Raw genomic sequence first — 20,827 nt, 5'->3', positions numbered from 1 at the left:
CCTCAGGCAAGCAGCGTGCCAGCAACTCTTTTTGTTGCTGCTGGAAGTACAATGGAGAGACTGGCATCTGGAAATGGCAGAGCTGTGAAATGTAAATCTGTATGTGAGCGTCACCCGGTCTTTGTTCTGCTTGAACAAATGGACGTCGGCAGTGAGCCAAGAGCAAATTTCTCCCACCGACAGAAAGAACAAATTAAACCAAACATTTTGTTCTTTTTACCTTCAGGCATTCATATTTGACACCGGTATTACATTAGATTCCTTAATTTCACCTTTAGCTTCCCTGAAGCTATGCGACATGCTAACAATCAGCATCACTTCATTGGGAAGGATCATTAAAATTAGCCAACAATTACCTCGGAGCACTGAGAGTCCTTTGTAATATAATCCAGTGAATAAAGATAAATATAAAACTTTGTGTTTTGTTGTCATTGCCTCTGTGAAACTCCTGTAAATAAAATGTGGGGGTGAAAGTTGACTGAAAAACAAAAATTGTTCAAATATACTGGAAACCAGGTTTTCAACAATTAGTACATCATATACAATACAGGCTTGGCAGCAGTATATACATCTATTAAGTGGTAATATTTCAGAAACCTAGCTAAAACAATTGATTAAGATCATGAGGAAACCTATGTTATCTACACAGGGATTGAGGGACTGTATAAAGGGAGTTGAGCATTAGTTTTCCCACTGCTCACCATGTCAGTGCCCAGGTCGATGCAGAGGATGGTGACTGTTCCCAGCGGAAGAGGAACGCTAGCAATGATGAAGAGGAGGAAGGGCGAGATCTCTGGGATGTTACTGGTCAGTGTATATGCAATGGACTTCTTCAAGTTATCAAAGATGAGACGACCTGCGGGGGTCAGAAACACAAGAAAGAAAATGTTTCTTTGTAGAGATGATACATGTATATACGGTGTATATATATTTATTTTAATATTGTCTTTTTCTGTCTTCATCATGGTCAAGTGAAATTTCCAGGCTTACTGAAATAAAAAATGCATGCTTTGTCAGCATATCCAAATTACTACTTTAGATTAAATTCCAGGTATTAGTAAGTAAAACATTCACAGACTGCAGCTCTTTCAAAATGCTGCAGCCAGGCTTCTAACACGCACTAAGAGGAGTGACCATCGCTGCCATTCACAGGCTACCTGTGAGTTTTAGAATTGATTTTAAGATTTTACTACTTGTTTTTACAGTCCTAGACGATCAGGCTCCTGCCTACATCTGTGATTAGATAACTCCCAACGTGCTGGAGATCCTCCAGCCGGGCTCTACTAATGGTTCCAAAGTCTCATCTTTTGCCGTTAGGTTTCCCAGCTGTGGAACTCTGTTCCTGGAGATCTCCGGCAGGCAAACTCCGTGGCCTCTTTTAAATCTTAAGTCTCATTTTAATCATATGGCGTTTTCATAACTGTTGTATTATTGCTGTTATCATTTTAATTCCTTTAATTCATTGAAACTTTCTACTGTACAGCACTTTGTAACTTGGTTTTGAAAAGTGCCATACAAATTAGGTTAATATTATTATGTCAATTCACAAATCTTAATAACAAATTTCAGGTCGAGCCTCACCTTTCAGGTTTCTAAATGCTGACCATTAAAGTAAATACATTTGAACATTTTCCTTTCAAATATGTTAACAGCATTTTCTACATCGCTGAGACCAAGTCCTGTTAATACTAGGCATTCAAATTAATTATGTAAAACCTGCGTGGTGCAGTCTTATGTCTTTGTTATTGTCCTGGATTTCAACAGTTCAAAACTTGACACTTTAATAGCAGAATGTTCTAGTTTTTGAATCTCGTGTCCCTTTGTTTCTCTGACTTGCTTTTTTTCCCCATTTTTGGTTTCTGTCTTTGCTTCCTCTCTCCATATTACATCCTTTTTTTTATTCTTCCATTCTGGCACCCTGTCTCTCTTTCCCTCTCTCTGTCATTCCCCAACACTCACCCTCCTCTACTCCGGTGACGATTGAGGCAAAGTTGTCGTCCAGCAGGATCATGTCAGCCGCCTGCTTGGACACATCAGAGCCGGCGATCCCCATGGCAACGCCGATGTCGGCTTTCTTCAGGGCTGGAGAGTCGTTCACACCGTCGCCTGTCACAGCCACGATCGCCCCCTGCGCCCCCACAAGGACCAGCGAACAAAAAGTGTCAAGAAGAGAAAGATAAGTACCATGATTTAAGCTTTTCTCTCTCCACTTCCCTCTCTTTCCCCCTCCCCTTCTCTCTTAATAATGTCTTTTCAAAGCAGCTCTGGGGAGATTAAATGAAAAATGGAATGGAGTTGCAATCATTCAGTGACACAGAGTGAAAGTGAGTGAGTCAGGGTGAATTGTAGCATGACCTTAATATATGGGGATGTGTCCAAGGGAATACAAGTGAAACAATATATATAAAGGGTTTAATATATATGGTTAATGGTATACTTTCGAGATACACACTTATACTCGCAAATAGACCTCCATAGCACGCACACACCCTTTTATTCATCCGTTCAGCCACCTTCACTTACAAATGGCTCAAACACACTCATACACACACAAAACAGTTACACACAGCAAACTGTATTCAGCCTGAAATGGCAGGGACACACACACACACACACACACACACACACACACACGTATGCTCTCACATACACACACTCGTATTCAACCATACCTCAACACGGGGGCATATAAACAGACACATTCAAGCATTCATCCAGACTTTATCACAAACACACACATGCTTACATAGAATCATATAAACACACATCGCTATTTAGCTGTACGCTCTCAGAAAGGCCCAAACACACACACATTCACACACTATCTCACACACACACACACACACACACATACTCCTGTCCATTGACCTGTCTCTGGCAGCCCTCCACTATGATGAGCTTCTGCTGTGGGGAGGTGCGAGCGAACACTATCTCAGTGTGGTTCCTCAGCAGGTCGTCCAGGTACTCGGCGCTCATGTCCTTTAGGTCCGAGCCGTGCACCACACAAGCCTTGGCATCCCTGGGGAAACACACATATAAACACACAAACACAAACCCAGCAAGGAGTCAGTGATACCGGGGTCAATTATGCAGAGGGAAGCATTGACATTTTCTTGCTTTCTCCTCAAGTTTGTCTTTCTGTTTCGTTCTCAGACACAAACAACTGCACACCAGTACACACCTCTGGCATCTTAAAGCTTAAAGGAAGGGTTTAACATTTAGGGAAATACGCCTATTCACTTCATGGATGTCTGTTGAAAATGAAAGTGGAACTAGCAGCTGATTAGCTTAGCTTAGCATAAGGACAGGAAACCGCTGGCCTGGCTCTGTCCAAAGGCAACAAAATCCTCCTACCAGCACCTCTAAAGCTCACGTGTTGTTTTAATGATTCAGCTGTGTCTACTCTGTGCACATGCATCTATTGCACGTCTGTCGTTCCTGGAAAAGGGATCCCTCCTCTGTTGCTCTTCCTGCGCTTTCTTCAAATTTCCCCTCCCTGTTTAGTTTAATTAGTTTTTCCTAAAACAAATGAGATATAATGTGTTAACATGTGAGCTTTAGAGGTGCTGATGGTCAGACATTAGAGTGGTATTGATCTTCACATTCAAAATTGCATATACAGTAAATATACTTACTAAAATGTTAAACTATTTCTTATAACCTTGTGTGCACGTACATCCCTATAGACACATCACTGCCCACATGCTCAAACACAGACACAGTCACATAAAAAGTAACTCTTAGACGCTTGAGCACACAGCCTAAACCTCCTCTGACACACACACACACACACACACACACACACCTGGGGTTAACTTGGCTCAGAGGGATGTTCAGTCTCTCAGCGATGTCCTCAACCGTCTCGTTGCCCTCAGAGATGATGCCCACACCTTTAGCGATGGCCTTGGCTGTAATTGGATGGTCCCCTGTTACCATGATCACCTGACCGCAGACAGAAGGTCCCATAAATCACAGAGCATTATCGCATTAAATCCCACTGCACCTCATCTGTATGTCATGTGTCAAAGCATGCTTGAGCTACAGTGCAGTATGGGATTTTAGGGTCTATATGTCATCCTCATGTGTTGCGTAGTTACACTATAATAAATAATAAAATAAAATAATAATAGTGCTATTGGGGCCAGTATACTCCCACAAAAATCTTGTTTGGTACGTTCTTATATGCAAAATAGTGGGATTGTGACCAAAAACAAGAGTGGCTCATGTCTATGGTCACTGTACTCTGCATAGACTTCCCAAAATACAGCTCATCCTCATTCATCAACCCCCAGTTTACCTGCAACAGGTTAACAATGTGATATGACCGGTTTCAGGCAGCATATTTTCATTTCACTTCTACAAGTCACACTTAGTTTCAAAGTGACTTGCAAGCTACTTCTTGTCCTGAAGGAGCTTTTCTGGCACAGAAAATCATCCAATCATGCAATCATCCAAAATGAAAGAAACAGACAGAAGCAGATGACTAAAAAGCTCTCTTCTCATTTTATCACATAAGTGACGATAGAACATACTGTATAATGGGTTTTAAACTATGTTTCTTCAAAATCTCACATCAGACTGTCCATGAGTGGCTTACTTATGAATATAACTTTTTCTATTTCTGTGGCCAATTGTAAAGCAACGAACCACAGCTAAAAGTAAAAGTAAGATCTTGGGTAAGAGTTGTGAAACATGTACGTGATCATAGACAGTCATATGAGGATAACACGCCTATAATTTAGGTTTACACCGTAACTGCATCCATAGAAACCACAAGGAATAACTTATTTTGAATACCTGCTACTGTATATGGCATCTGAACCTCAAAAGAAAAGTTAAGTAATAATGAGTAGAAGGACAAACATGATTTGTAGGTGCAAAGCTACCGATCCCAGTCAGATCTTTGTCAGGTCAAGAAGATCATTTAGAGTTCACTACCATAATGCCTCAGTCAAAATAAAGCTGATATAATTCAACTAAAACTCACTCTCAGGAAACTTTATGATTTAAACATTTTATCAGACATGTCATCAGTTTTGCAGTTGTTTTTTTTTTTAGCAAATACTCCTCAGCCATTTTCTTCACTTAAGCAATAGTAACATCTTCACTCACTTCTGCCTCTAGTTTGTTCTTTAAGCCAATTACAGTGTGTCTTTAAAAAAATCCATTATCAAAGGAAGCACGATAACTACTGTACCTGAAATTAAATGTGCAAAATCTCTTTCCCATATTTTTAGTGCTTCCCCACGATATTAGAACGACTGATTCTACTCATTATCCATTTTTATCTCTGTTGGAAATTGTTTAACCTTCCTGTGGCCCGGAAGGTTAAACAACTGATCTGCTCTGTAAAGATTTGCCGTTGATTAACATATAACTAAAATTTGTAATGAATGTACTGAATCTGCGTTTCACAAAAAGAAACTTTTTTAAAAAATCAGCATTGGAATATTCTGAGTTCATCCTTTATCGTTGCTTTTTGGCTTCACATCAGAAGTTCATTCATTTTTGCTATTGATGATTGATATCGGATTTTGCAATTTCTGATCCCAAAACTGTGAACCATCTTCTCATCGGAGAATTACATTTACTCCTAATCTTGTCACTCATTTCTTCCACAAAAACAGTCTGGGAGAGGTGAGTATACAACCTCTGAACAAACGTCTGTCCACCATGCTTCTGTTACTTTGGCTGGCCGTTTACAGCTGGAGTGTTTACACTGAATATGTTTATCAGCACCTTCCTCTGAGTAATATAATTTAATTTATCCACCAATTATCAGCTATCAGTGCCCATTCAAGTGTCATTTGGACTCCATTTTGTGATTTGAATATACATTTGACATGGAAATCCCTTCTTTAAAAAGTCCAATAAATGACACTCCAGGAAAAGGCTTTTCAGGAACTACAATGAAGGGTGAATCTGTGGAACCAATTACCTTGATACCAGCAGAGCGGCATTTACCCACTGCGTCGGGCACAGCGGCACGCGGCGGATCAATCATGGAGATGAGGCCCAGGAAGCAGAGCTGCTCGACGGGGAAGTTCATGTCGTCGCAGTCGAAGGTGAATCCTCGAGGGAACTGGGATGAAGAAAGATTCAAGTGGCAGAAGCCTGCAAGAGAAGAGGGATCAGTGTGGCGATCATTCATAACTGACTGAAAAGACATCTCATCTCTAGTATACTGCAGCTATTGGGGGAAAAACATGTTGTTTTGTTGTTTTGTTGCTTTGACGTCAACTGACGATGTTTCTGGCACTTTAAAAAGTCGACCAATCTTTCGTGACTGTAAGGACGTTTTAAGTCAAAACATCAAACAAACACTAAGGATGTTCTAGTGTATTTTTGCTGTTGCTCTCAACAGTAAAACATTACAACCTATGTAGGAGTAAAATGTAAATATGAAAGAGGTCTGAAAGCTCTCAAAGACACCTTCAGGAAAAACACTGTCCTCTGGTTCCTATGATCCTTTACCTTACATATGCATACAAATCATTTTTAATTTTAGATTTGGAGGTTACAGGTCTGAAATACAAATGGAATCAGCCACTTTTATTAATTCATGATCCACAGCCCCTGAAAATTGTATCTCTTGAGTCCCTATAGAGCAAAGCAAAATAAAATGCTTCTGATGAAAAAAAAAAAAAAAAAACACAGACTCAGTCTAAAAGCGGAGAAACCTTTCTTTGTCACAAAACACCCGACCCATCATCATCACCACCACCACCCAAGGCATAACTGAGGTTTAATAATTTACATGATTTCAGGAGTTTCACTCCAAAAATGGCACCATTCCACATTTCATTGTTTGAAAAAGTGACAACTACTCTAACAAAATGATGATAGCACATAATTATTACCTATGGCACTTTTAAAAAGATGCCAAGTAACTTTTTTTTCCTTCGTTGTCAAAAAGATGACATTTACAGAGTCTGGATACGGAACACTTTTGAGATATTGAAAGTTGAATTTCAGGTAATGAGTGCACCCAAAATGTGACTATGGCATTTACAAGGGAACATGTTATTTCATGTACAAATTATAGTAGACTTTAGTTCAGAGTTTGACCTGAATTGAATTACCAGTCCATTACCAGCTCATAATCCATACAACATTACATTCACACCACAGAAAACCCATAGCTCTGACATTTTGTGTAACAATGTTCATTTTAACTTTGATTCCATGCCCAGTCTATTGCAATTCTGGCTAAGACAACACTGCCAAAACCTTCTTCTTTGTATACACTGTTACAATAAAAGCATTAATCACTTTTATTGGGGAATGTGGTTAAACAACCCTGTTAACCAAAGAGATTATAAAAGGGAGTGCTGTGTCAAACTGCTTCTCCCCGCTATCTATTCCCGAATAGGCTGATAATGGCTAGTGCCACGAAGCATACCGAGCACTCTCTCTCCCAATCCTCCCAGCTCCATGTAGGCGTCCTGGAAAGCGTCTCTCCAGTCTCCATCAAGTGGATGCTCCTGGCCATGGATCATAATGGTACTGCACCTGTAAAACATTTATTAATATACTGCTGCTGCTAATAAATTAATCTCGATCTGTGTAGCAATTCTGTTAACTAACTGCTGTTCCCACTATATATATATGTTATTGTGCATTAGGGTTCATTTTTGCACAAAGGTCACACTTGGTGTGGTGTATTTGGACTGATTGGAAAGGAAACGGGGGCCAGTCTTGGGCCAAAACTGGTGTGACAATTTGACCAAAATGAATTTGAAGCATGAAAGTGTCCCATTTAGGCATAGAAATTTAAAAAACCTTTCAAAAAATTGGGTACTTCAGCACCTCAATCCCACCCCCATGCCATCAATATGCAATAACAAATATATTAGAATGAGACTGGTGTTACGCCATTTTCTCATTTTCAACAAATCCACAGAAAGGACCAAAACCACCGTGATCTACCGTGTGTCTACAAACACTTTCTGATTTCCCTACCCTGTCTGAGACTCTCAGCCCCAAAGCCCAGGAGTTAGTAAACTACAGGTCATGGTGATGAAGAAACATTTCAGCAGCGCAAGAATCTGGCTCACTGATTTGTTTTTAATAGGTTTTTTTCTATTTTGTGGTTTTTAATAGTTTTTGTTCAACAATAAGCTACATCAGGTTTTGGATACACACAGACAACAGTTGTTACTAGGATCAATTTAAAGTTGGCTTTAATCTTTTCATGGGATTTGTTAACAATTAAAAAAAAAAAAAAAAATAGAAGGAGAGTAGTCTTTTTTCAACTACATTCCTGCAAGAGAAGGAATACGTAAATGAAAAACAGGTAAAAACCGAGACATTTAATCCATCCATTATTGATTAACTAACCTCTCCAAGATTCTCTCTGGCGCTCCCTTCATGACCAGAATATGACCAGAGGGATTATCCTCCAACTCATGGACGGAGAGCTTGAAGAAAGGGGAGAAGACTTGTGAGGATATAACATGACACGATATATTTTGAAACAAGATGCAACATTTTGTTTCTTACCGGTCTAAAATGTTTCTGTTTTAGTAAGATAAGACTCAAGGCAGACTAAAACTCAACAATGAATTTCACCTTCATGCAAGCAATCATTTTTTGTGAAATGAAATGAAATGAAAGTCTTTTTGAAGCTGACTTGACTTATTACACAGTGTAAGTCATATGTATTCCCTGTGTTGAAGGAGCTTTCCTTCACACTCTCACGTGCATTCTCGTGGTGTTACACCTTGCATTACCCCCTCCCCCACAAAACACACCTACACATAAAAGCACGCACACTACCCCAGGTAATTTGTATCTGAGTCACAGCATATCTAATCTCAGAAAACCAGAGCAAAATTGCTTTTCCCCCCCCTCAACACAGATGATCCTATTTGAAGTCAGGGAACAGGTGCACAAAATACATGCAGGAAGTCTTTTGTTTGCTTCAACATTACTGTTGTGTTATTCATATGCTGGCTCAAATCTCCAGACAGGATGGGAAAGCAGAGACATTCCCCCTGTCTTAATTGCTGTGGTGCCCTTGAGCAAAGTGTTAAAGGTCTATGTGATGATTTTTTCATAGTTCAATATTAACTTTAAATTTGTGCCAGTGTTGTTGTCAAATCCTACAGCATATAATAAAGCATGCACCTTAATTTAATACCCTTCAGAAGTGCATGCTATGACCTATAGTGTACATTAAAATAGTACAAAATTGTAGCTATGACTTTCTGTTGTTATTCTTGTTCATGCTATACATGCTTGTTTATTGTCTCGTGTCTTCAGAAATGTAGCAGACTGCAGTTGTAAATTCTGATATTGTCTGTGATGGAGGTCATCACATTGAGCTTCTTATGCTTTGACAATTTTATTTAAGGTCAAAGTATTTACATCCAGTGCATCAAACACTAGGTCTCCCAACCCTTGTTGAGCTTTTCACCACAAACAAAAGAGATTTCTGTCCACTGAAAGGCAGCAACAGATCATCTTCTGAACAGCCAAAAATGAACCCCTTTGTAATCCACATTTAATCTTCTATCAGAAATTACACACATGATAAATACTATAGCCGCTTCTCTGTGGCAAACAGTATTGTGTTTGTGGCAGGTTGGGCAACTTCCAAGTATAAATGTGCGCAACAGTATGAATATAAAGCAGGGAGTCTTTGTAAAAGAGCAAGCATGTTTAGGCTGCCTTCCCTGGATGGAAAAAGGTTAAAAATGAATATGCATGATTCATTCACAGCATGTAAAAAATAAAAATAAAGAAGAAAAGAATGTTTTCCCAACTCTTGGAAATGAATGAATGAAAAATTTAAAAAAAGAAATTGTGATTGTAAAAGCTTGTAATTTGAAACTACATACTTTAATTGTAAAAGACTGTATGAATGTACAGTGACTATGAATTAAGTTACAGTATGAATGGTCTCTAAGTGGGTGTAATATTTTATTGTAGACTTGCATCAGCAGCTCTTCGAACACAAAGCCATGATTAGTCCCATGCAGTACCTGGTACTTGTTGATGGAGTTGAAGGGGATCTCTGCCACTTTGAGGTTTCTGGCTCTCATCTCACGAACATTCCCGCAGCACAGCTCGATGGATTTTAACAGAGCTGACTCTGATGCGTCTCCCGCTGTCTCCCTCTGGGGAAACACACACACAGCCGCACATCAGCACACTCACATTGGCATATTGAGAAATGACTGTTGTCTGTCTCACTGCCTGCGTTTATCACACTGTGGTGGAAGGGAGCTTTAACTGACTAGAGCAGCAACTGAGAAGACTTTCATTACGTCCATTATGGTTCTTATTAATTATGCAGGTAGCATAGAGTATGATCGGTCTCACGAACGCTTACTAGCTAGCCACAACAATGTTTTTAAAGTTATGTAACGATATAATGTAAAAATAATGGAAGCGCAAAACCTCTTTTTCAGTTTAGGGGATGAAGAATAATTTGACTGAACCAGCTTGTTTTCTTCTGAAAAGCTGATTAGTCGACCATGTATGCCATTTGCAAAGTTTCTTAAGACCATTTTTAAAGGATATGGATGTAAAAGGACGAAAAAATGAAGCGTTCATGTCATTTTGGAAATAAATATTGTAGCAGAAACACATTAGACCAATGCCTATTGGCAATTACCAATAGAAAACGTCATAATTTGGTTGTGTGGTCCATTTTTGTTTGGAGTGATGCACATGACACTGGGTGCTTTTTCAGGGAGAAGAGGCAAAATTTGATCACTGAGTTAAACACAAAATCTGTAGTTTTATAGTAATTAAAGAAACACACAACACATAAAAAACATGTTGTGATTTTTGTTTTGAATGTCATTTATTTAACCTTCCTTGTAATATAAGAAAAGGCCCATGAGCATGTGTAGACTATTTGCACATGCAGACATCCACACACTGAATAACACACACACACACACACACACACACACACACACACACACACACACGGTAAATAGGCCTATTTTACAAGGCTCAGACCTGAATTACACCCCGTTAGGATGCACATTGCTCAGTATCGTTTTTAGGTAGGTAGGTACATTTATTTGTCACAAAATAACAACTTATATAGTGAAACTGAGTTTTTTTGTGGGATTTATCTGCTTCAACGTGTGTGACAAAGATGCTTATAGGGTGCTTAAATCATTTATCGAGAAAATTCCCCTCTGATAACCTGTAAATTCCCCCTCTGATAAAGAAATTGCACTGCGCTGCAATTCATTCCACTCTTGGAGCCAATTTATTAAAATCCATGCTGAACTGATTGACCTGATGCCCAACATACAAACAGGGGCCGAAAGAAGACAAGAGATTTCTCTTTGTTGCTGTTTATTCATGCATGAACAGCCGCAAAACAAGGACATGCGCTCCGCAAGATTTGTCCTTGTTTGTGCCTTTTCATGAATGAATAAATAGACCAAGGAAATTCCATTTGTCTGTTTTTTTCGGGTGCAGACGGGGACTTGTTCTTATAATGGCAGTGGAGCCTGGGCCTTGACTGCTGTGTTTTGAGTGCTGTCAGGAGATATGGCTGTTAGTTAATGCAGAGAGGAAGCCTGGGCACCTCGAGGGGCAGGGAGGCTGCAGTGCCAGAGTCTGCTCCCACCGGAGTCAAGAAGCTGTAATCCCTGATGCTGGGAGCCGTACAGAGAAATTCTTCAGGTCAATGTAGCACAGGTTGAGGGATAGCGGCTGGTAGAACACTGGGATATTATTGACTTACCTACCCAGCAGTGTGTGTTTGTGTATCAGTGTGGGGGAGTTATTTCCAGGGGTGCATTGGATTATCCTCTGTGTGAGTGTGTTTATGCGTGAGAGGGAGGCTAAGCATGTAAGCCAGTGTGTGTAGTGCACCTGTGTCTAGTGGTATTGACAAGTTTATTTTTATGGGTTGTTCCCCCCCATGTGGGTGAGGTTCCACTGGCCACAGAAAAGAATACAAAGTACATTTACTCAAGTACTGTACTTCTGTACAATTTTGAAGTACTTATATATTATTTATATATACTATTATATATTCCAGAGTAAAATATTGTACTTTTGGCACAACTGCATTCATTTGACAACTATAGTTACCTGCTACTTTGATTAAGAGAAAAGAATGCATATGATGCACTTTTAAATACTCAATACAGTAAGTATTTTTAAATAAGTAAAATATTTTCATATTTCCATTTTATACCTTACCTGTGATCCACTCCATTTCAGAAGGAAATATTCTACTTTTAACTTCATATTTATATGACGACTATACTAGTTACAAACCCATATCATCATCAGTTTATAAAAGAAGATGCATTGTTATAATTACTGCTCCAGCCAGGTCTGAATATTTTCTCCACTGCAGCCCAGCAATATATAGAATCATTACAAATAGTTTCTCTTGGACCCGTTACAACATAAAAATGTTGCTTACATAAGATGGGCATTATTTTATCCATTTAAAATGACCAACAAAACCCTAAAGAGACTTCCAGAAGGTATGCTCCACAGGACGTGCTCGTTGCATTAAAGAAATCTGTTACCCAAGTGTAAAGGTGCTTTTCTATGTTTTTAATTGGGTTTGGATAGTAGTGGAGTTCTGTGCCATGGAGGAATTAGCTGTATCAGGCTCTGCCCACAAAGACAGTATTTGTTAGTGGGATAGATTAACAGTTGTTTTTCAGTCCCATTATGGGATAGACAAGATTGAGAAACTGAATAGATCTTCCACCTGTGCTTATCTTGGAGTAAAAGCCCACCTGACTTCCCTGATGTCGTTAACTTCACCCTACCGGCAAACTATGAAGGCAAACATCTTGTCTCATAAATAATGTGCATGCATTATTTGAAATCTAAAAAAGGCCTACACATAAAGTCCTTGGATTAAGGTAAACCGGTACCCCAATGCTTTAGAGAATAGAGATAATTCATGACACTGAAGCTGCAGTGCAAAGGTTTGGAAACCTGCTGTTGTGGTGTCTGTGTGTGGTGGTGGAGGTTTATACCATCACAATGGGAAGATCCTCCTGTCCAGCTTTGAAAACAGCTCTGTTGCACAGGGCGGCCACGCGAGACAGAGCAATCCAAGTAGCAGAGCTCTTGTCAAAACCATAACCTGAGAGAATAGCAGAGGGAGCTGTATTAGACTTTTTTTAAAGTAGGACTCATGCAGTATTTATGCTACTGACTTAACTCTCGTTTCACAGAGTACCAGTGGAAATTGTACTGTAGCTAAATAACGGAGGTCAGTTAAGTTGAGCAATCACTTTTTCCTTGACAATAGTGATTTTCAATTCCCCAGGATGGAAAATGGTTTTCATTTTTAACGAGCATGTCTGAAAAATAAAAGCTGTTCGGAAATTTCTGGTATAAAAATTTCATCCCTCCCACCCAATCGAACTGACAGTGACCCTCACTCTGCTACCAGTGCTGGCATACATTTTTCATTTTAGCTTACACTCTCCAGAGTGGTCACTGTCACTGTTATTGTGAAAACAGAATATGATAGCATCATGCAACATACAGTACACTGTGGCCAACTGTGGCTGGAGTTGTTGAACTTCACAAAGTAAGGTGCAAAAGTCTCAAAAACCCTCCTGAAAAAGAATATTTCTTCAACACTAGCACTGTTTTGGCTGTACAGCCTTTGTCAGCACTGCTGTCTATTCATTGTATGATTGCACAATCGTCTGACTCAGTGCTCATTGGTATGCATAGAACACCTGTTTGTTTTTCCCCCCCAACATCTTGCGGTTATTGCAAAAAGCTTCTTTGAAATTTGGCTGGATTTGTAGCAGTTTGGTAGGAGACAGAAATCCGATTGGTTCCGCGGCAGCAGCCTTGCAGAGGAACTCTGGGAAAAGACATGTTTGAAGCTGAGGGTTGTGCCGCCCACTGCATACTGCTGTTCAATTAATCCAAGTGGTAGCGCGAACAGCAATGTCGTTTGGCGGTGTGAACATTGGACAGATGAATTTCAGCAGGTGGTCACCCCCCTCCCCACATTCCCACACACTCTCCATCCTCCCTCTCAGTCTCCCCATCTTTCTTCCAAGCTCACTCCATCCATTCTTTCTCTTTCTCTACTCCTCCCTTTCTTTTCTCCCTCTCTCGCTGTCTTACCAGTCTGGTCCTCGGTGGTGTCAGCATCGTGGATCTGGTTGTCGAACCACATGTGGGCCACGGTCATGCGGTTCTGGGTCAGCGTGCCCGTCTTGTCGGAGCAGATGGTGGAGGTGGAGCCGAGAGTCTCTACGGCCTCCAGGTTCTTCACCAAACAGTTCTTCTTGGCCATTCGCTTGGCAGTGAGAGTCAGACACACCTGGGCGGATGGCGGGAGGTAAGCAGGGGGGGGGGGAGTGAAGAAGGATGGAGGGAAGAGGATGAGGGAGGAGGAAAGGCGAGGAAAGATGATTGTTAGTAGGAGGAGGGGAGAGAGCATGTGTACGCACCGGTGCGTTCAAGTGTTTGTGCATGTGAAACCATGCGTGGCCCAGGTGCCTTCGCCGTGTGAGTGTGTTGGTGTGTGTACCTGTGTATGTGTATGCGTGTATTTGGTTGACTGGTTAACAGCAGGTGCACGGGAACATAAAAAAAACAAACAATGAATAGACACATTCCATATGTTGTAAGAGGCCCATCAATACACATTAAATCAAGCTGACCACATTACTCACATAGCAACAAATGCAGCAAAATTCACACAAACATTTCCACACACAACTGGTGTGTTTAAAGCAAAAGCAACTAAAGAAACCAGTCACTGGAAGTTAATTTATTTTCTGGGACCAGTGAAATGTCGACTGATGGCATTTCAAATGCCAGCTGGCATCCACATCAGCTCACACTTTGTTTATTGTTGCAGAAAAAGTTAGATGCACTTCAACATCTGAGCAACTTCAACAGTGAGTAATAAATCACTTGCCTTGCTGTGTTCTGTAGTATCATTAGAGCTACAGCTAACATTCACTGAGGGTAAATTAGAGTTAGGAAAAGCACAGGTGTAACTAATAACATTGATGATGGCTCCGTTCCATTTAGGTGTGCCAGTAAGCCATGACAGTGAGCCAGCAGGCACAATATCAGGGCTCTAGAGCTGGTGTAAAGCTGCACTAATCAATATTTTTATGTTAACAATGGATCACATTACTGCATGTAATGAGGAAACAGCTGCTCAAGATGACAAACCCATGGAGAATTAACACCAAACTCTGCATTTCCCATAGTTCTACAGAGCTGTTATGGCTCCTCTAGCTCATTATTTTGGTTTTCAGGCCCACAAACTTCAGTCTCATCAACCCCATTTCCAGCTGCCTCAGGTAGCTGTTTTCAGCAAACAAGCTCATTAACCCATTGTAAGCTTACCTGCCCATCAACAAAAAGCAGACAGACAAAGTGAGAGACTAGCTAGTGAAGAAAGTCACACATCTAGATGCCAAAGTGCCAGATATTTTTTCCCCAAGAGCTGGAGGAGACCATAACAGAGCTCAAATGAGAGTGATTATTAGATGTATATTTGTTGGCTGGCCAGATAAGGACTCCAAATCACTGCTAATGTGGTTTTGGGTCTGCTGGATGTATAAATATTTCTTCAGTAACTGTGCCCCAAAATATCCAAAAAGTAAATTCATACAGTAATAACATTATTATTGTTAACAGTTACACCTCTGCTTAATACGGCCACTGTCATAAAGATCTACACTTTATATACATGCTAATCATCATGTATAAATAAAACTAAAAACTATGCAGCTACCCAATGTACATAAAAACAAATTAAGCCACACCCACATACTACACTCCACCCACCAATCATCTCCATCTTCACAAGCTTATTACTATGGTTCGGTTTATTTTATTTTAAGATTAAGATTAAGATCAACTTTATTGTCCCCTGAGGGAAATTTGTCTTCGGTGCTTCGGTCATCGGTGCGGCATAAAGCTGCAGTAACAACAGTAACGCATATGGACATCATACCATCCGCACCATACATTTACATTACATTACACAAGTGTCCGAGACACTGCACCTGTCAATAATTGATTACAAGGTAAGTAGAACCTGTGAAACCTCTGAATAATTATATTCAATTGCACTTGAGCACCTAAAGCAGTAAACAATATAACAAACACTAGAAATATGACTGCCGCAATTCTATATTAAAAAACTCATATCATGATCCGGTTGTTAAAAAACACTAGTGCAAGCGATCAATCAATATTAAACTATGCTTAAAAATAAATAGTGTGAAGTGCCGGAAGTGCTTCAAGCCATCTTGTTCAGAGCAGATTGTTTATTTAGGAGCGCCATGAAAGTAGGGATGAAGGACAACTTACACTTACTTTTACATCTGCTTGCTCTATAGCGTGTCTCTGAAGGTAATACATCATATTGAGAGTGCAGAATATGGGAAGGGTCCTTCAGAATTTTCTGTGCCTGGGAGACTACCATATCTTCAAAGATGGTCTGAAGGAAAGTGTAGTCTTTCTTTCCCATAACCTTTAACGCAGCTTTTATTAGTCTTTCAATTTTTGTTTTGTTTTGGTAAGGGTGCCAAACCAGGATGCCATTCCATATCTGATCAAACTTTCCAGCACAGAGTTGTAAAATAAAGTCATGATCTTAAAGCTCCCTCCAACCAGTCTTAATCTGTGGAGAAAATGCAATGCATGTTTGGCACACAGATAGTCGACATGCACATTTCCTTTTGATTGGTTATCTACTTGTATACCCAAGTACTTATATGAAGTTACTTGCTCGATTTCTCTGTCCACAATGACTACCTTGTCGGGGGCTCTCACTGGGATCAAATATCATCTCTTTTGTTTTCAAATTATTAAGGATGACATGATTCGTCACGCACCAAGCCTTAAAGGAGTCGAAGGGCAGTCGCCAACATGCAATAAACTTATATTAAAATAATTGTGTCATCAGAGAATTTTATGACGTAGTTGTTGGACTCACTACTTCTCCACTCATTAGCATAAAGTGTGAACAAGAGTGGAGGGCTGACAGCTCCTTGAGGTACCCCTTTACTACAATATTTCGTCTTAGAGAGTATAGTATTTACCTTCACTTTTTGCGACCTGTCTGTTAAAAGAGAGTAAAACCAGTTGATAATTAAAGGATTCATTTTCATGTCAACAAGCCTCTGAACAAGCAAATGAGGACGGACAGTATCAAAAGCAGAACTAAAATCAGCAAATAAAACACGTGCGTAAGAGCCAGAGTCTTCTAAGTGCTTCCTTATTAAATGAGACACTGTAATGGCTGCGTCCACAGTGCAGTACAGTGTTTTGGAAAATGTCTCTCTCAAGCTAAAAATCTAATAAAAAAATAAAAACAAATAATGAAAATGAAAAATTACTTGCAACACAAACATTTTTTTAACCTTTGTGTAGAGCAGTCTGGGGCTTTACTCAATTGTAGTGTTCACCTTGTATTCCCAGAAGCCTATTATGACCTGTCCTTGTAACAAGGCGACCTTGTTTATTGCAAACTGAAGTGCACAGTGTCTTCTTGTGGCTCAAACAAGACGAGGTTGTGCTGGGACATAAAATCCAATTAAACTCCATTTAAACTGATATGTTCCTTTTTATAAAAAAATAAATAACTCCAGATCCTTTTCATCCCCCCCCCACACACACACCACTCACAGTGACAGTAGCCAGCAGTCCCTCAGGCACGTTCGCCACGATGATGCCAATGAGGAAGATGACGGCCTCCAGCCAGGTGTAGCCCAGAACCAGTGACAGGATGAAGAAGCTAATGCCCAGGAAGACAGCCACGCCCGTGATGATGTGGATGAAATGTTCGATCTCTATGTTGATGGGCGTACGGCGGACTTGAAGCTCTGACGCCAGCGTGGCGATGCGACCCATCACTGTTCGGTCACCAGTAGCTATAACGACGCCCTGTGCCGTACCTGATAGAGAGGGGTGATTCACTGTTAATCTCTCTGGACAAAAGCATCAGCCTTTTTATTGTTTATCAACCAATCAGTTAGTTACATTAGGTAGTCAAGGAGTTGGCAGGTTTTTCTTTTTGAGAGCTTTTTAATTGTGATATCATGCAATTACAAATCACAAGAGGTAAAGTACAGCCCTCAGTTGGGTGATCCAGTGCTCTGACTGCTTTAATAAAGCGTGTACGTGCTTCTCAGAGCAATATGTAAAGAGACAGATGGCTGCTAACAGTGTGTAAGACACTGTAGAAGTTGAGTGCTATATTTTGTAAACAGGAAAGGAGGCTTGATAGGGAGGTTATGGCTGGATGAGGAGTAGTGATGGATGGAGGTGAATTACAGGTGTTGGCCTGTGATCGATGGCTGGGTGGACTGAGCAGATGCTGGGCGAGTGAGTGAGTAAGGAAAGAATCTGAATTGCATAAAATACAAATAATGTAATCTATAGACCTCGCTAGCAGCCAATTTTACTGGAACAATTTTTACAGTAGAAAGTAGTTTCAATGAAAAAGGTAGAAAGAGAGATCTATGGATTATCCAGAGTAACCGGGACATTGTTTAGGAAAGAAAAAGGTGAGCGCCACAAAACATTTCATTTACCAAAAACCTATACACATAAAACCCAAACTATCCATGTAGCGAGACATCATTAGAGTTAAGTGAGAATAAATGGTCAGGGTGATTTTTTGTGTGCGTGTGAACTGATGCTGTAACACAAACTACACAGAGGAAGCAAAATGAGCAACAGCCTACAAGAGAGCAGACTAAACATAGCTCTCTACTTATAGATTTCATTACTGAAATATGAACCACTACAATTCCCTGGGCAAACTCCGTCTGCTGATGAAAATTATGTGATATGACTCTACTAAATGGGCCTCGTGGTGGGATTGTTTTCCCTTTTCCAAGTCAAGAATGAACTCTGAACCCCAATTAAATCATTAGTTAGTATTTATATTACCAGACTGGACCATCCATGTATTATAAGTATAATTAGACTATTTTTTTATTATACTTTGGAGATGAACTCTTCACTTTACATACAACTTCCATTACAATTTAGAGGTGGCAGAAGTGGCAGATTGTTATATGAAAATCTCATTGAAATGCTTACTGCATCACTGTTTTATGATTGACAGCATCTGAAATACCAACTAAACTCCCCATCAGTTGAATTTCAAATGGAAACACTCATTAATAATCTTTATGCATGCAAAATTCAAGAACTACATAGTGTACTGTAGGATAGAGGTATGTCTGTTCTGATGAAGCATGCACTGAAATACACTCACTGTTGGGTGGCAAAACTATGTTGATCTCCAGATGGCTTTTTAAAAAAAGAGAGAGACATTTAGAGGCGATAAGAGACAATCTTGGCCAGATGTGGCCCACTGACCTTCAGCACAGTTGGTAGAAAAGAAACAGATGTTCCGGGTCTCCAGAGGATTGTCGTGCGTGAACTCTGGGGAGCGAGTCTGAGGCTCCGATTCTCCCGTCAGAGAGGAGTTGTCCACCTTCACAGGGATTTGAAGAGAGGCAAAAACAGACACAGGAGAGAGTGAGGGGGTGAGATGGACAGGATGCAAATGAAAGAAGAAGCACTTATCATAAGTGCAGCGATACACTCTTATCTTATGTTAAAAACTGTCGTCTGGTGTTAATGATTTTTCCCATGTAGGTGAAAAACCTTTTTTTTAACCAATGATCCGTCTTATAATACTGCTTCAAAATCTAGTAAGAGAGGTTCAAAACTGAATGCTGGTCAAGCTAAAAGGGCAGCATTTTGGAGAGATTTTTAGCCAACAGCAACATTAAGTCTACAGAAAGAAAGAGCTAAATATTGAAATATCAGAGGAAGACTGGTAAAAATGTCCAGTCACTGACTCATAAATAGAAAATTTTGCTCAGTCTTTCATTTAACCCCAAATCAAAAGCAGCCAACTAACTCAAAAATCATGTTGGGTGAACGTGTAGTGACCTAAAAGCAAACCATGAAATGTCCAGACTGAAATATCTGAACAACTATCAGATAGATTGCCAGGAAATTTTGCACAGACATTCATGTTGCCCAGAGGACGAAACCTACTGAGTTTGTTGAGCCCCTGACCTTTCCTCGAGCAGCACCTTGAGGCTGTGGATTTGGGGTGAAATATATAATCAACTGCTGGGTGGATTGTCACCAAGAGCGTTAATCTTAATAACTCTGTTGACTCTGAATGTTCATCAAGCCAAAGTTTCAACCAATATTTTGGTTTGTGAACATGTACCTGCAAACCTAACAGCCCCAGGTAAACTTTGTTTTATACCTATTAGCAAATTTTATTGTGCTAACACACTAACTTAATATGGTATGCATGACAAACAATAATTCATAAAAATTAGAAAGAAAGAAAGACAGTTCAACCAGTGTGAACCCCCTGAGAGCTCCAGGCTCCCCAGGGCTGAGCCCAGCACCCCTCCCCTACCTTGCATCCGCTGGAGGAGATCACTCGAAGGTCAGCTGGGATGCGGTCTCCCCCTCTGATCTCCACCACATCTCCCTGCACCACAAGCTCAGCATTGATCTGCATCTTCTCCCCCTCCCGGATCACCAACGCTTGCTGGCATGGACAAAAAGGAAGAGAGAGACGAGAAGGGAGACGGAGTGTGAGGAAGAGCGGGAGAGTTTGGGAACAGAGAGAGGATTTAGTCACTGGAAGAGCCATAAAAAAAAAAAAGTGGAGCCAGGGGGTGTAGAGGTATGTGAAAGGGAGAGATAGAGAGAGGAAAAGGAAAAAGAGAGAAACGACAGGTAGGTGGAAAGGAGGGAGTGAACAGAGCCTAAATAGATTAAAGAATTAGGCAAACGAAGTGCTAGAGGTGGATAATGCAAGGGGAGTTTTTATGCA

The 20,827-nt window shown here is 40.3% G+C and overlaps 1 protein-coding gene across 1 annotated transcript in view; it reads right to left on the bottom strand.

The window, feature by feature from the left end:
- atp1a2a (ATPase Na+/K+ transporting subunit alpha 2a) overlaps positions 1–20,827 on the bottom strand; it is a 35,790-nt gene that overhangs the window by 6,690 nt on the left and 8,273 nt on the right. The window contains exons 6-18 of the mRNA XM_038717384.1: positions 20,405–20,539; positions 19,336–19,453; positions 17,632–17,900; positions 14,098–14,296; positions 12,981–13,090; positions 9,987–10,121; positions 8,341–8,420; positions 7,403–7,512; positions 5,939–6,114; positions 3,806–3,942; positions 2,869–3,019; positions 1,960–2,128; positions 702–856 (exon numbers count right to left, since the gene is read on the bottom strand). Of these exons, the coding sequence (XP_038573312.1) occupies positions 702–856; positions 1,960–2,128; positions 2,869–3,019; positions 3,806–3,942; positions 5,939–6,114; positions 7,403–7,512; positions 8,341–8,420; positions 9,987–10,121; positions 12,981–13,090; positions 14,098–14,296; positions 17,632–17,900; positions 19,336–19,453; positions 20,405–20,539 (1,944 nt within the window). The remainder of the gene's footprint in view (positions 1–701; positions 857–1,959; positions 2,129–2,868; positions 3,020–3,805; positions 3,943–5,938; positions 6,115–7,402; positions 7,513–8,340; positions 8,421–9,986; positions 10,122–12,980; positions 13,091–14,097; positions 14,297–17,631; positions 17,901–19,335; positions 19,454–20,404; positions 20,540–20,827) is intronic.

The sequence above is a fragment of the Micropterus salmoides genome, unplaced genomic scaffold (genome assembly GCF_014851395.1).
Source record: "Micropterus salmoides isolate LMB-PRFRI ecotype aquatic unplaced genomic scaffold, ASM1485139v1 Ms_hic_scaffold_14, whole genome shotgun sequence".
Lineage (NCBI taxonomy): Eukaryota > Metazoa > Chordata > Actinopteri > Centrarchiformes > Centrarchidae > Micropterus > Micropterus salmoides.
Note: the sequence above shows the minus strand (reverse complement) of the source record. Positions and strands in the feature narration are given on the sequence as shown.